General features: G+C 39.7%; 3 protein-coding genes across 6 annotated transcripts in view; 1 reads left to right on the top strand and 2 right to left on the bottom strand.

The window, feature by feature from the left end:
- rtkna (rhotekin a) overlaps positions 1–3,181 on the bottom strand; it is a 51,683-nt gene extending 48,502 nt beyond the window's left edge. For all 4 annotated transcript variants that reach the window (XM_029511605.1, XM_029511608.1, XM_029511606.1 and 1 more), the window contains exon 1: positions 3,033–3,181. In XM_029511605.1, the coding sequence (XP_029367465.1) occupies positions 3,033–3,143 (111 nt within the window). In that variant the 5' untranslated portion in view covers positions 3,144–3,181. The remainder of the gene's footprint in view (positions 1–3,032) is intronic.
- A 4,299-nt stretch (positions 3,182–7,480) lies between these two features.
- On the bottom strand, positions 7,481–10,890 carry smn1 (survival of motor neuron 1, telomeric). The gene is made up of 8 exons (XM_029511063.1): positions 10,753–10,890; positions 10,246–10,317; positions 10,034–10,153; positions 9,368–9,559; positions 8,528–8,707; positions 8,304–8,381; positions 7,952–8,059; positions 7,481–7,672 (listed from the first exon to the last, which is right to left on the bottom strand). The coding sequence occupies exons 1-8, from the start codon at positions 10,798–10,800 to the stop codon at positions 7,616–7,618; spliced, it is 855 nt and encodes a 284-aa protein (XP_029366923.1). The 5' UTR covers positions 10,801–10,890; the 3' UTR covers positions 7,481–7,615.
- A 67-nt stretch (positions 10,891–10,957) lies between these two features.
- On the top strand, positions 10,958–15,047 carry hspb11 (heat shock protein, alpha-crystallin-related, b11). The gene is made up of 5 exons (XM_029511404.1): positions 10,958–11,113; positions 11,239–11,345; positions 14,224–14,292; positions 14,388–14,431; positions 14,517–15,047. Exons 1-5 carry the CDS (start codon positions 11,022–11,024, stop codon positions 14,607–14,609), a joined length of 405 nt encoding a protein of 134 aa, XP_029367264.1. The 5' UTR covers positions 10,958–11,021; the 3' UTR covers positions 14,610–15,047.
- Positions 15,048–16,443: the final 1,396 nt, after the last annotated feature.

Raw genomic sequence — 16,443 nt, 5'->3', positions numbered from 1 at the left:
TTTGAGGATGTGGAGTCAGAATACAGCCGGCCAGCCTGTCAAGACTTTTCTTCACGAAGCAGAGGCATAGAGAGCAGGAGTCATTTTTACGTGAAAACAATAACTTCCCATTGATATATCTCCAACCGTTACACTGGATGGTCATCAATATTTTAATAAACACTGAAATCTTTTGTTTACCTAACTGTTTGTTGGAATCAGGCACTTATTCCAGTAAAATCCCCAAAGCTTCATTCATCAGTCTAGCTTATTAATAGCATTCATTTAGTCATACAAAACTATACTAGCCTTCAGGCAACATACACACACACACACACTGACCATGAGTGCCTTTTCTACTTAAACAACAAACCCATTAAAGATACATGTATTGTAATTAGACAGACATGCTTCACTGCTGTGAATTTGACCTAATGCAAAAGTTGAGATTTGACAAGTGGAGCATGACGAGACATATCTAATCAGCATCTCCTGTCCTCTAAGGCCTTTTCATTGCCCACACAGATGCATACAAATAACAGTGGAGGTTGACAGCACAAACAAAAACCTTTCAGGCTTTTCTTCCCTTATCAGTTGTTTGAGCATTACATGTTTTGTCCTCTGATGACATGTCATTGACTGACAAAAATATTCCACACAAACCACCTTTACATACATGCATTCACATAGATGCCTCAAACACTGGCACTGGTTATATCCGCTGGAACAGGGAAAACAGGGGAGCTTTCACTCCAAAGGAGGCTAGCTCATTGAAATGCCTCAGACAGGTCTCATGGTGGCACTGAGAAAGCCCGAACACACAGAGCCAGACGACAGTCCAAGTCTCTCAAAGAGGATCATTAGCATTGGCAACAAAGGCAGGGACAGAAATTAATCTTGTATGAGAACCAGTGGAGAGTAGATTACAGAGTTAAGGAAGCAATGATTGTTGCTGTTAAGAAAAGATGGGAAGTCTTTACCCTGATAAATGACTAATACAGAGACTAAACAGGGAAAAGTAATGCAAGTTAGATGTGAAAGTTAGAGGTGCAAGCACGATTTAAAAGATGAGTGTGACTGTGAGGAACGTCTTGCCAGTCAATTTCTTGAATCCCAATTTCATTTTGTTTCATTCAGTTCGCCATTAAATGTTCCACAGAATACTAGAAAGGAACAAACATATACAAACTCTAATCATCCACCCTGCACACAAAACAAGCACCTGAAAGAAAATATGATGTAAAATAAGTAACAAATGCCAGAGCTGCCTCCAGAAAAAAGACTACATTCTGCTCATCTCTTTAGTCTAAATGAATTAACACTTCCTCGTACAGTTTGTATACTGTGCAAAGATAATCAACTCTGAAAATAAACCTGAAAGCAGATGAGCCCATCCACTTCTGCCAGAGATAATGTGAAGCTTTAACCACATTAACACTACTGCACCTCCAGAAAGAGGTATATGCTATTGGCCTACACCAGCTCATGTGTCAGAGATGAACTCACCCTGCTCAGACAACGGATCAGGGTATTTCTGACTGCAGATCAATATGGCAGAGTGTGCCGAACTTCCCAGGGGTTACCGGTGTTTTCCTGTGACATGAATTCTAAACAACTCGTAGACATAAACTGACAAGCGACAACTGCCAGCACACACACACAGTCTAGGTGAAAAAGCTACAGAGTTTCAAAAAAGAAGGGAGAGACACAGAATCAATACCCAATCTTTTCCATTTGCTATATTGCGCCATTAGCATTCCTTAACGATCCTCTTTCAGTTGAGCCTCCCTGACTGACACACACACACACACACACACACACACACACACACTCACACGCACAAACACACGCGCGTGCACACACACAAAAAGCCTTCAAGTACGGGTTTAGTTTTAATTTAGCAGACACAAACAACCCCAAAACACAAATACATTTCAGACTAAACAGCCAAATGGCAGCAATGTAAAAGGAAACCAAAATAATATGTGTATTCCCCAGGGTGAACACACAAAGTGTATGAGTGTGACTGGGAGAGAGAGAGCGAGAGAGAGAGGGAGAGAGATGAAGAGAAGGGGAGATAGACAGCAGGAGGACTTTCCATCAAAACAGTATTAAAGTGGACTGTGAGTAAAAATAATTAGAGGTTAGACTGGTCGCTTCTGAGCCTGTCTGCTCTGCTGACAAATATGAAGCAGATGTTGACATGGGAGCTTTGCAGAGAGGAAGAGGGGAAGCATACAGGAAGACTACCCGCTCTAATCCAGGGATAAACAGCTGAGAGGGATACACTGAATACAGCTTTGACCCAGTTCTCAACTTTTTGGTGGATGGAGTATTTTTTTTTTTCTTTTTTTAAACTATTCTCTTGATGTTGACTGCAAGCTGCAGCCAAAACTAAAGCTGTGAGAAGCCATAGGGAGAGCCAAGTGGTTGAAAATCCAAATGAGGATAATTTTGAAACCTTGCTAGTCAAAGTAAATACCTGAGAACAGCTAAACAAGATGAGTTTCAAGGGAAACAGATACCTCTCGAGAACAGAACTCAAAAGTTTAATCGTTTTTACTAAATTAAAAATGATCCATTATGAAAAACAAATGTCAAGCAATAACTTTCTGCAGGTGCAGTAACATCATAACAAAAGTATACCACAATAAACCATTCAGGGATATTAAAACATCATGGGAGGGGGGAGCAAAACTTAAAGCCCATTAAGGTAAAAATCAACTCACCGCATACGCATCTTTAAGTCTCTGTGGGAATATTATTATAGTTTTTGTTTAGAGTCGACTAAAATGCAAAGTAGGTAGGAAATTGTGCAATCTAACAACTTTAATTAGGGTGGCGGACGTGAACGCATCAGCACTACTCTTTAGTGCGTTTTAATGAACGCATCAGCCAAAGCAGAGCAGGACGCACACTGAGCCATCTGCACATGGAAACTTATGGTTTGGAGAGAGAGAGAGAGATCAGTCAAAGTTGTGGGCAGAAAATGCCTTTAAGGTGTGTGTGTGTGTGTTCAGACGGTGGAGATAAATAGCGGACAATCAGTCTACCTGTGATGTGTCCTGGAAAACGCTCTTTCTGAACTTCCCTCGCCGTATCTCCATTTCAAGGGCAGAGCCCCGGGCGACGGTGGCTCTCGCTGTTTGATTCCGGCAAAACATCTTCCTTTGCTCTCCGCCAACTTCACAGACGGTCCCGTGTGAAGTGTAGGCTGTTAGCCGGACTTCAAGAGAGCGCAAAGGCAGGAGGCGCCTGGAGAGAAGCAGCCAAACAAGCCGAGCGCAGGTCCAGGTGGCACTAAAACGGCCCCACGGGCGAAAAACCTCCCCGGAGATTTGGACAAACTGCCTCCTCCCGGATTCAAACACTGGCGTTTTCTCTGATGAGTGAGTGGAGGCTGAAACAAAACGCAACGACAGGAGGAGGGGGGGGGGGGGGGAAACACACACACACAATGACTTTTCACTTTTCTCAAACAGTGCTGGTTGTGCGTCCGACAGTGACACGGTGACACCCCATGTGGCGCAGTTGAGACCTAACTTGCCCCGTCCTGTATCCGGAGACCTCTACCGGCGATGAGCGGCGTGTCCTCTGCACACACACTGCTGCACATTGTCTCAGATTCCTGCCTCAGGCCTTTTTGTGCAAGTCACTCAGCAGGGACAGATGGTACCAACCTGTTTTCTTTGTCTAATTCAATCAAAAACATATTTGAGAGCATCTCCATTTTATCTCTAGGCTCATCTATTCCACTAAAGTCTATGTAGTCCTTCCACTGAAGAAGTTGTCTTTGTACATTATTTCCCTTCAACTTCTTTCAATGTAAAAACTCTCACTGTCACAGCCTGTGTCGCACACACACTGCTGTTGGTGCAGAGAAAAGGCAGGCCCAATTTACTGAGAAAAGTCTATGGAGTTTAAGCTGGCCTGTGTGATCAGGCTGGAAGTCCTGACGTCTTCACTACACTTTGTGTTTTATGAATGTTTGGCCGGGCAATGTGCCTGTAATGGGCCCACCTGGGCTGATGAAGTTAATAATATAACATTTCTATAGCCACCTCAACAAGAAAGATACCAGAATAAACAGCTCTTTGACCTAAAAGGGCCATGTTCAGATTAACTTTGCAGTATGCTTCATGTAATTCTTATTTGCTACCCTTTGGGTGCCATTAAACTAATAATGTACCTACTTTGGGGGCTGTAAAGGCAGGGTTACTGGCTTTTCTTTCGTGGTGGTGTATTTTATTTACGATCACCCACAGCAGAGCAAGAAGATCTAGCGGGAATGTAATTCACAATCTGTGGCGGCACCAGGATTTTTACTGGACCTGCTGTGACTGAAATTCTTGAAGGCTGGAGGATCATCGGGGATCAGGTCGCATCCACAGAGACAGTGACAGATACCTGCAGGGAAGTCTCAGCCTCGTGACACAAGGTGATACCACAATGCTGCCCAGTTCTGGCCCGTTATAAGACACTGTACAGGAATAAAGGCTGTTAGATTTATGAAATGTCCACCAACTGTTACAGCTGAAAAGCTTTCAATGTAAAAGCATGCAATTATTTACACTTACCCAGTCTAATATAGAATTCAGTTAGCTCATCAAAAGTAAAAGCTGTCTTCATGAAAATTGGCCAAGGTCCACAAAACATATAATTGCCTATAATTGTGGATTATCATAATTTATAGTTGTGAAGATGTATTTGTTATATAATTACATGAGATATTTATATTGTATTATAGTATAATCTGACAGATGTAGTGGGATAAAAAGTGCAGTACCAGAAATGGAAAATTTGACGTAAAATATATGAATTACAAGTTTGATCTTAAATGCTCTAAGTTGCTCTCCACTATCACAGGATGACACCTGACACGTGAATTGTTTGAGTGTCATATTTCTCCTTTCTGGCACTTGTGGATGTTACCTTAGTTTTGGAAGAAGAACTATCAGGTGGCAAGAGACTGTGTCTTAAAATAAAACACAAGTCATCATGAGAAAGAAAATGAGAGGTCCCCAAAGCCATTGATTCAAGGCTGGAGACCAGTGAATTAAGAAAGATCAGGTTGTGTGTAATTGCGAACTACAGTTGGCCATGATTTTACTCCTATTTACAACATTACTGAGCTAATTAGATTTGGAAAGGCATTAACACTGAAAAGAGACTGTCTGGAATCACAGTATCATTTTATGATGGTGAGCATGTTTTTTTCATTTTTGCCTGAATCATAAACAGCCTTGATAGTCCAATCTGTTGTGTGTCTGCCAGACATAAAAACTCAATTTAGTGTCTGTTTGGAGACTCTTGTTTCTGAAAAAGGTATAAATAACATGGCATTTCCCACACTGTGCTTAACCAAGATTACTCAGCAATGCTTGCTGTGAAACAAAGTCTCTTGTGCACTTAAATCCAGCAATTTAGCACAGACCAAAAATGTAACAAATTTATTGTCCTTCGACGTGTTTCCCTCTCTAACAACACCTACTCTCCTTGGTTGGGGTGATTGCACCACACTCTTAAAAAGGGAATAATGACTTTAGTTCTGCAGTGTTTGGCTCTCAGCCTCTATAGAAAAATAGGGAAGGGGGCTTGTGCAGCCCCTGTTTTCCTAATCTCCCCCCAAGTCTCTTATTTAAAAGCAGGATGTTTGTTGATGTTGGGAGCTTGGGTAAATAGCTGAGGGTGCTGTAACTCGCGGAGTGATGTGATCTCACTTGGAAGTCTGTCTGTTTCCTAGAAGGAACTATGTGAAATGCAGATTATGTTTACATGCCTCATGATGCCCTGGTCAGTAGGGGGTAAATCACAGAGCGAAGCTGTGCTTTCCCAATCTGGGTCTGACCCCCTTTTAACTCCTTGCTGTGCTCCATCAAGCCCTATGGGCAGCTCAGTTTGCTGCAGAGTCAGGCTAGCAATGGGCTTATGTGCAGGCTTTCCTGTAGCAGATTTTAAACCCATCTGTGGGGAAAAGATAGGTCTGCTTTATCACCCCCCCTGTTTATAGTGTATATTCTGTTTGTACATCCTACCAGCTACACATGCTCCTGTTACCGTCCCTCTTTTCTCTCCTTTGCCCACAAACATGCACACAAAATGGGGGGAACAAAAAAGAAGTGACTGCAACACTGAGAATCAAATATAGCAGTCAGCACTGACACAGTCGCAGTGGGCTATAAACTGCCAACCACAGTCAGCGCACAAACAAAGGGGCCGCTCTTTACCCAAAGAGCAATAGCAGTGGATCAGCATGGAGGAAGATCACATGTTATAAACAACAAGATACAATCATGCTGCTACATCCAACCACAAAACCTTATTCTGTTTTTCTGTGTCACACGCACACGCACACACGCACACATATAGTGCTTGATCCATTGCCCACTGGTTTAGAACTAGAGAAGTGGGTGTAAGAAGGCAGTAAATCACCAGCACAGAAAATGCAAGGAATCTGTTTGACTTTCTTTTCAAGGAATGAAATTGCAACAGGCCCTGCAGTGATTGTGGCTGTTCGAACTATAATTACATGTGGTTTTCTATATTCTATATATAAGCTTGCATGCCGCATTTGCAACCATTGCCTTGCTGTTCTTACATTATTAAACTTTTAACATTCCAGCAACAATTTTCAGTAAAATAAAAAGTGGTGAGCAGACCCGTAGTTATTAAGGAACAGTATATCACAAGCTAGAAACTAATGAACCTGCTCTGTTAGTTTGATTATATGAAACTCTCTATTTTTCTCCTCTGAATTTAACATGAGAATGGTGGAGTCTAAGAAATAGTTGAAAGAAAAAATGTCCTTGAATGATATTAATATGATTTCATTTTTGAAGAATCAATCTTTATCTACCGAATTGGCCTAGTGTGTCATGCCGTCTGTTGCTAAAACCTTACTTCTATTAACCTGAAATGTGCACCCAACTGATGCGAGTGGAATGACATTATGAGAGATGTGAACCTTTATCGGGTGGTAGACGAGGGATCACCTCAGGGATAACAGAAGGCTGAAATGCAAGGCATCTACTGAAATGAGACTTTGAATTAACTGTGTAGAAAGCTCCCAAGGGACTAAACAGGATTCAAGTCTGGCTTGTGATCAGATTCGAAGCATGCCACGAAGACAGAGGTACACGGCAGACACAATATTAGAAAAGTGGTGCTCCTCTGTTCAGCTTTAAACATTGAGCTCTAATGTATAAACAGCTAGTTTTCCTATAAAATAAATTATACTAGTCTGACTTCTACTGGACAACACTTGCCATTGCACTAACTCATTATAAAATTTATCACACATATTTGGATAATTATACTAAACGCAAGTTTTTCCTCTTTTGCTCATTAGTAAAATAAAGTATAAAAATTTGTCTAGAGTGAGTGAATAAAGATCCTGTATTCAGTCCCATCTGCTCAGTAGCTTTAATTTTACGTCACTGTGTCTCGGTAGTGCCATAATGCATAATGTAATAAAAACAAAATACTAAGCCAGTTACCAAGGGTGCTCTGATAGCCTTTATTTAATCTATTTACAAACAATACAAAACTTAGAACTCAGTTGAACACTCTGTTCACACCATGTACAATTAATTCAGTCAATTTATTTCCTTTTCCAATAAAGATGAATAACAATTATTCATTTGTGATGCAGTTTTGTCCAGTTTGCAGCCTCCTTACGACCTTGTTTTAAACCCTGTAAAAAAACAAAAGCAATATGATGTTAATTAAGCATGCCTTATAAAGGCAAAGAATAATTATTATATTCCTGGATGCATTTTTAAAAAGGCTCCTCTAGGTAAGAAGTCGAACAAAACTGGAAAAACTTCACCAAAAAAAAAAAAAAAGCAGAAAGTGTCCAAATTACCACTTAAGCCTACTTTTCTTCATCACATAATGCCTGGAGAGCCTCTAAGTGGAAGCTGCAAATCCTTTTTATAGCCCTTAATAAGCCAGTTAGCCTCCATGCACATACCAGGTAGTATCCTGTGTGATATCCACTCATGTACCAGGAGATAAGCACGCTGCCCAAGGCCTCGTCATCCACCATGTCAGGGCTCATCGGTGGAGGTGGAGGGATCATCTGATGCAGAGACACCAAGAGCAGAATGTGATCAGACTGCAGATGCTGACGGCTGACTATATTTGTTGTCAATCACTAATGTGCTATATGGGCAGTTTGTTTATCAATTTACCAGCTCACTGGGTAAATAAATGCTTTATACACATAGACTGCAGGGCAAAGTGCTCAGATTAATCTGCATCTGCTGTGGCTTTTGTATTTGTAATTAATACTACAAAGTATTTAATACAAATTTCCAACTCACTGGAGGGCCAAAAGGCATCATGGGAGGCCAGGGAGGTGGTACAGGCCCATGGCCACCGGCTCGCCTGTTTCCCCCCTGCTAGAGGATGCAAAAAAAGAAAAAGGATGAAATTAGGCCCTGTGCAAATAGCCATCCTTCTCTAGAATTTAAAAAATTAGGTTTAAATTCAAACTTTCAACTAGTAATATATGGTAATACAGTTTAACAGCAGTCATTCTTCTTACCTGTGTGAAAGCATGCATGGGAGGTGGGCCTGGAGGAAACCCAGGGAAGCCAGGAGCCCACGTAGGAGGAGGATCTTTGTGGGCCTTGGACTTGTCAGCTTTACTTTGTGGGTGTTGTTTGTGTTGGCTTGGTGTGGTTGATCTGTCACTCTCCTCTGTCGATGATTCCACCTCATTTGCCTGAATTGCATACAAAAAGTGCTTTAACCTTGATTTATCATTTTCCTTCTTTTTATACTTCGGCATAAAATTTCCAAAGTGCAGTTTTATTTGGACGTAAAAGAAAGAGAAAAACCATAGGCCATATGGCAAAAACCATCGAAATTAATATTGATTTGTCAATAGCTTAATTAATTTACACTCCAATAAGATGCAAGTGCTAAACTAATTACAACTTAATCCTCAGATTGACCGTTCTATCACTGACTACATAGAAGTTAATCATTATGTTAATTGCATTACAGGAGTTATATTTGATGGGATCAAGCGCTAAAATTGACTTATCTCACTTTGCCTCAACTGACTTTGTTGCCAAATATTTTATACTGTTTAGTCAGTCTATAGCAGCCAAATAAAAAACTATAATGTTATTCTTTAAAAATAAAAAATGGTTGGTTCAGTGTTACTAGCTTTTAACCTTACTTTTCTCAATCTTAATTTCTCATATTTGCAGACTCAAAGACATAACCTTTTGTGTGTGAATGTGCCAGACAATGATTAAAGGACAGAGTTGGTGATCTATTTACACCCCAATAAAATATTTCAGCATGTTACCAAATTTTGAAATTTGAACATGAAATCACATTTTACATTTAGTGTAAATTTATTGAGTTACTTTACCTTTACATTTGTTTCCTCATCACCCTCAGAACATTCTGCAACCAAGTCTTCAAGGCTCTGCTCCTCCTCATTGCCGTAGTCTGTATAAACAACTATACAAGTGCCCCTCTCCTCATCTATGGAGGAAATTGTGGCTGCATAGAGCTGGCCATCCTCTGCCCAGTAGGCACAACAAGAGTCCCCAACTTGCCACTGTGACACACAAAAATTGTAATCAATTAAAGCCAGTGTTACCATACTTGTCTTCTGAAAGAATGGGTTAAACACTAATTTGGAGTCACTGTGATCTGCTATGAAATGCAAACTCTGAGCCTGTATCTGAAATTATAGGAATGCCATAAAAAACAACACTAGCTAAAAAAAAGGAATAAAATAAAATGAAAGTTGAAAACACAAACAAATAAAACAAATAACATGAAATCCAAGTTGATAATTACAAGAATTTCAAATTGATTTTCACATTAATTGGTTGATTTAGTTGAATAAAAATGTAATATTTAGGAATTATGAATTTAGGGAAAAAACCCAAACTTTTTCATTTTGTACATTTAATGGGCATCTTTATTTATATTTTGCCTTCATATTCTCACAGTTATCCCCCCTCCCCTTTTTTTTAACTGTGTCAGTCCATACCTGTATAATAACTTTTTAGCTAAAGGCACAAACCGTTTTATCTGGCGGTGCATTAGTCCTTTTCCTGCTCTGGTTCTTTTTGTTGTTTTTGCGTTTTTTTCCTGGTTGGGTTTTCCTGGGGGATTGTGGCTCGTCTTCACCTTTAAGAGCAGTCTGGCAAACAAATTAACAGCAGGTTCACTACCTTAATGGGAAACTTAAAGGGACATTTTACATGCACATACCATACAAATGATTTATTTTACCTTGAATGATGCAACTGCTTTGTCATAAGCCTTTATCAGTGCTGTGTCATCCCATATATCCGAGTCATCACTCTGGAAAAGAGAAGAGGCATACTGAGAAACCTTTCATATTCACCGGAAAACAAAATGAGATGTGATGATAAATGCTGTGGGTAAACTGTGCTGTTGATTGTCTTTATTTGATCTTGTAAACCAGTTCATCACTGCAGCTGACCTGACATGTTTACCTTTGCATCCCCTCATCAGTGCAGAGGGTGCTACAGCAATCTTTTTCAGCATCTTTTTGATTGTTAAACTTAACTCGTGTTTGACAGAGACAACATCTCCACCAATATAACCGGACACTTTGTTCCTACATTCAGATTTCTTTTAGTTTTTTCTTTGTTAACCAACTTAGCCCACTCAGCGTAGACTTGTAGCTTAGCTTTCTTAGCTCCCACTCTCCACCAAACCTCATGCAGTCTGTACAGGTGGCCCAGTGCTGTCGTCTTCAGCTCAGTAACTAACCTGGCCAGTCCCGCGAGTAAAGAGCACCTCTTTGCATCCATTCGCCATGTGAAGGTGAGCTGATTTCACTGCTAAGTGCTAATTGCTAAACAAGTAACGAGCAACGTGCGTCGGAAACGGTGACGTCCTCCAGCAGCGTTGACGTATATATCATGCGACTCAGCGGTTGGCTTGGCAACGGTAATAGCTAGTTGTCGGACTTCAGTGCACGATAGTCGAAACGATTGTTATTTTTCTTCAAGCACACGGCGCAGAAAGTCAGAGTTAAAATGGCAGACTCTTCTCTCGGTTCTTCGGGGGTAAAAGTTGTCGTGGCTTCATCCGGCGATGAGAATCACCCACCAGAAAATATCCTCGATGGGTAAAACCGTCTTATTCTGATCGTCCCCATGCTACAGTCAGAGTTAAAGTCAGTCTCGCTTCCTTAAACACATCCCAACCTCGGATCAGTGTGACATGTTGTGTTTGTTTGCCCCTTTCATCTAGAAACACGAAAACGTTTTGGATGTCCACCGGGATGTTTCCCCAGGAGTTCATCATCCGCTTTGCCGAGCTCACAAAGATCTCTGCCGTGACGGTGGACACTTACAACGGTAGGCTGGATGTGACAGTATCTCACACACTGTTACAGCCCAATAACTCAAGCTGCGAATGACTCCACTGTGGCTTCATTTCCCCCATGAGAAATACCAAACGCTAACTAAATACTAACTAAGACATTTTGATAGAAATCGGACTGTTTCAAGTCTCTTAGCTACTTTTCCCTGACTGTTTTTAAAATTTCACCATCGCAATTTGCACAGACAATGGCAGTAAATAGGAAAATAAATAAAAAGTCCCTTTCCAAGGCACAAACTGTGTGCTTTAGTATATAAAAGTTTCATCGACAGCGATAGGAAAAGTGCTGATACCTGTTATATCCACGTCTAATCAGAAATAAAAGAATTATTAAAAGAGACCCGATGTTGGTATCAAAAAGTTCCTCATTTTCTGTTGAGATTATGCAGGCCATCTAAAACCATTGATTATTAACCTCCTGGATCACACAATGAACCTTTTTCTAGATTGCTTGAGTGAAATGACACTGCGAAAACAAGTGAACAAACCTACAATTGTGCATTTGTATTTATGTGACAAGGTTGAAACTCTGAGGTTAATTTTTTGGAGACAAATAAGTATGCAGTAACTCCTACAGAAAACTTTGAAGTTTGTTTGTGTATAAAAATTGAGGTAGATTTCAGAATGGTGCCATTGCAAATCTTTCCAATCTGAAGAACTAGATGTTACCCCCAGATAACACTCCAGTGATGGCTTCAGGGACTCATAAGCTGAGGAATCAGAGCTGAGCTGTGCAACATTAATCTCTGGCAGAGCCTGTGGAATTTTATTTTTCCTACAGTCTTGTTCTTCCTGAAAAGAAACTCAATACAATGATTGATTCCAATATTTTGGGGGAAAAAAGACCTTCAAGGAAATGTTGGATCAAATTTAAAAAAATATATTTAAAGATTCAAAAATCAATGGGAGCACAGCAACATGTTGGTTAGGAGTTGTTTGCGTGGGTTTCTTCCTGGTACTCGGGTTTTGTACCATAGTTCAAAGACATACATGTCTAGTTTCATTGGTGACTCTAAATTGCCATTATGCTTGAAATTGTGAGTGTGAATTTTTTTTTATCTCTATATGTCTCTATATGTCATCCCTGCAATAGACTGGCCCACCCTTGCCCAGCATTCTAGCTGGGATTGGTCTGAATGCCCCCCCTGAATGCAACCGTGACAGACAAGCAGTTGAAAATGGAAAATCAGTGGGCCTGTGAAATCTGATTGTTCCCAGTCCATCAGACCAATACTCGTGGGCAACTCATATGGCAGAACATTAGGATGAAAATATTGAAACATTTTTTCATATACCCCTTAGCTATAGTGTGCTCTAAACATTCTTTACAACAATTGTCTGTGATATGCCATTGATTAGGTGGAGGGATCCAATTCTTCTAGTATATAATGTAAGAGACTTAGGACAAATTCATGAAAAATCCTGTGCATGCTTAAACTAATTTAAGTTTAATTGACAATTCCTTCCTCTTATTAAACCTAGAGCAGTGGTTCTCAAATACGGGTACTTGAGGGCACTCCAGGGGCAATGTGAGATTTAAAAATATATATATATATGTTAGAAATAGCAATCAATTCAAAAGCCCTTAAAATGGTTTAGTGTTTTTTAGCTTAGGGGGTACTCAGCTGAAAAAAGGTTGAGAACCATTGGCCTAAAGGGCTTCACTCTGTGATGTTTGTAATTCCAAAATTAATGAGCAATATAAAGGTTTGGAGACTAGAAATGCTGCGTCAAAACTGCATGGGGGATTATGAAATAGATTAAATTTAATTGGGAAAACATGACATTGATTATTCCAAAGGATGAAGTCAGTACGGGGATCTGCTGCTTCAATAGCTCTTAATTTTTTTTCAACAAAGGAAAATAATTAGTCTCAAATGTTTCCCATGTGTACAAACAGGGTAAATAATGTAATGATTTAAATTAAAAGGGACAAATTGTAACAGTTGAGAATGAGATTGCAAAGGCACATTCTAGGGGATATTGAGGGCAAAGCAGGAGATTTTTCTAGATGGGTTTTGTAACCTGACAGGTCACTGAATGATGCTACAGAATTCAGAACAGTCTAAATGAACTTTTAATGACTCTCCAGATATGGAAGAACATCATCTGTGAATAGGGAAACAGCAAAGTGGCATCCTTTACTGCAAGGTCTTTGCCCCAGAATGGCCCAAAGACCAGGGTATTTATATTGATGCTGACTATTAGATATGAGTTTCATTGTGTTTATTAGGGATGCCTCATTTTAATGTAATGTAAATGTTAATATTTTATATCATGACTAGCTGAGATCACAGAAATGTTTGTCCTCTAATCCTATAAGTCTTTGGTTTACATGTGTTTACATGGTCAGAAATGACTGTTTGATTTAGAAGATCGTACCACCATTTAAGGAGAAAAAAACATGAATGGATAAAATGTACGAACAAAGGTCACTGCCCTGTTACTGGTACTGTGAGGCTTGCATCTGCTTATTAGCAATATACTGATGGTGATATTTTGTTATAAACCAAAGGCATTAGTCAAATTGTAATTTTGGGCTGATAATGTGTCAGATTGAAAAAACATAGGCCTACCAAACTGGTTACAGACAATCATTAACTTGGCTTAAATGCAGGTAGGTAATTTTGTATTGATCACATCGCAGTCGTAATTCAAAGGGATAGAGCAAAATATTTTACAACATGTGACAACATGTGATTATTGTTTGAATAAAATTGTTTCTGGGCATTAGTTGACATCATCCTAACATCAAAATGCCAGTTTGTACTCAATTATATCTTTTAAAAACATTTCATTTAGTTTGATGCTAGTTATGGATATGTTTCTCTTCATTTTACTTTTCTTTGCCAGTTAAACATCTAAAGATAGAAAAGAATACCTCCCAAAAGGCCTCTCAATTTGAGTCTGTCACAGAAAAAGGTAAGGGGACATCTGCAGTATCTCTTTGCCCTTTTGGTTAAATTGCTGTAGAATTACAATTGGGTTTAATAATCTGAATGTATATATATTCATAGAATTTGAACACAGAGAGGGACGTCTTCAATCAAATGTTATTTCAGTAAGTAAAAACTAAATTATTATATCAAACATGAATCCAAAAACCATCAGGTAAGGCAGGTGTTCGTCTTTATTTTATCTTTCAGCTAAATGGAAGCAGTGCCACCCACCTTCGTTTCATCATCACCGCAGGATATGATCACTTTGTTTCAGTGCACAAGGTCAACGTAAAATACTGACACACGTGATTATTGTTAATTAAAGCCTGATTAATTATTTTTGTACATACTGTATTTGTCTTCATATAATTATTTGATCATTATAAATATGAGTTGATCTCATAATATGTTGAATCTATTGATAGAAGACATGGACATGGACATCTTCTGGGAATCGGATAAGAGTATTCCATACATCATGAGTTACAGTTTGGACACACGTTCCTATTCATTTGAATGAGAAGATGTGTCCAAACGTTTGGCCTGTACTGTACATTGATTTGGAAATCAATGAATTTCAATTCAACATAACAAACTGAATATTATTGTTGTAAAGCATATGGTTGAAACCTGTGGTACATTTTAAAATCTGCTCTCCATTTCTGAAATTTGCTTCTACTCCTTTCGTTTGTGCTTATTTCATATTATGGATTCACTTATCCAGCTTTTTATGCATAATTCAAATGTTCCTACTAATTTCACAAGCTGATAGTTGGCAAAGCTTCAGAATGAAAGGGTTGGATTGTGCTGAATGGCAGAATTACTTACAAAAGAAGTTTGTCTCTGTGTGAGAGATAGAGTTAATTAACTAATTTTGAGCAGTGGGAGCTTAAATTGGCATCACTGAAGCTCACCCCCACCCCCATGAGCAGAAATTGACATCCCCATAGAAATGGGGAACCATGGGCAAAGCAGCTGGGGGGGTTGGGGAGCCAGATGGTTTCCAAGCCAACCAGTAAGGCTGTAAGAATGGCGGGCAGATTCACACAAAGTGCGAAAGCCTCCTCCCGGACTAATAGTTACACACACACACACACACACACACACACACACACACACAATCAACACACAAGTGCTGACTCCTACCTACTTTCACTGCCATTTCAACTTGTTGGTAGCAAAGGGTTCAGCAGCGTGCAAGGACCCTTTGGGACACCCCCCCCCAATTACTTTGCTCACTGTGGAGGAGCTTGGGGATTTGCTGCAGCTGTGTTTGCAGTAGCCTTGTCTGCATGCAAGGTTTTGAATAAACCAATAAAAATATGAAGTACACCCCTGAATAACTAGTCCCCTGATACTTAAGAAACAACTAATTGCTTAGGGTTATGGTTGGGATATGGCACATTTGAGTATGGGAGTGTGTAATGAGGAATGAGGGCAAGGTAGAAACTGATGTGTTATTGACTCATCTATTATTTAACAGTATAGAATATTTATTATTATGTCAGAGGTGAGGGTCCAGCCATGGAATCAAGCCCAAACTCATTGGAGAACAGTGATTTATTGCTATCACAGTGCAACTTTTGAATTTATGAATTTTTTGCCATTAGTATGTAACCAGAGATCCCTCTTTGTATGGTGAACACGTGGTTTGCAAATGTGTCTCCCCATCACTAATGAATTCTGGCCCTTTTGTGCTTGACTGTTAGGCGATGAGGAGAATCACAGCAGGATATGAGTGCATTATTATCAAGTCACTGCAGGGCAGGGCTAAATTATCACCCACTGTCTTCTTACTGGTGCCTAACTGCTGTCCAATCATTCTGAGACATCTGCTGGACCACAGCTCTATATATTCAGTCCATTAAAAGTGATGGCATATCGTAACCTGCCCCAAACCCCTTGCTGCTATTAGATGCCTTAATTGACACACATTTATGGAAAAGATTTATGAAAGTTAAAATCAAATGTTTCAAAGTATTCCGTTGAAGCATATGAAAAATGGCTGTATGCTTTTAAATTGCAGGAAAGCATTGCAGCAAGGTTCATGTTTAATTTATACAAGGGATGTTTCTTGTATAGGGTTGTTTTTGAGGAAGAAACATCCCCCAACTCACCTGACAGTATTATTTTC

Source organism: Echeneis naucrates, chromosome 9 (genome assembly GCF_900963305.1).
Source record: "Echeneis naucrates chromosome 9, fEcheNa1.1, whole genome shotgun sequence".
Taxonomy (NCBI): Eukaryota; Metazoa; Chordata; class Actinopteri; order Carangiformes; family Echeneidae; genus Echeneis; species Echeneis naucrates.
The sequence above is the reverse complement of the archived record's forward strand: the minus strand, read 5'-3'. Positions and strand labels throughout refer to the sequence as shown.

Excerpts from the sequence above, each read along its gene's own strand:
- hspb11 (XM_029511404.1), top strand. The coding sequence starts at position 11,022 with ATGGCAGACTCTTCTCTCGGTTCTTCGGGGGTAAAAGTTGTCGTGGCT. Across the intron at positions 11,346-14,223 it reads GACGGTGGACACTTACAACG|TTAAACATCTAAAGATAGAA; the intron begins GTAGGCTGGATG and ends TTTCTTTGCCAG. Across the intron at positions 14,293-14,387 it reads TGAGTCTGTCACAGAAAAAG|AATTTGAACACAGAGAGGGA; the intron begins GTAAGGGGACAT and ends ATATATTCATAG.
- smn1 (XM_029511063.1), bottom strand. The coding sequence starts at position 10,800 with ATGGCGAATGGATGCAAAGAGGTGCTCTTTACTCGCGGGACTGGCCAG. Across the intron at positions 10,318-10,752 it reads TTACTCGCGGGACTGGCCAG|AGTGATGACTCGGATATATG; the intron begins GTTAGTTACTGA and ends TCTCTTTTCCAG. Across the intron at positions 8,060-8,303 it reads TGATGCCTTTTGGCCCTCCA|ATGATCCCTCCACCTCCACC; the intron begins GTGAGTTGGAAA and ends TCTCTGCATCAG.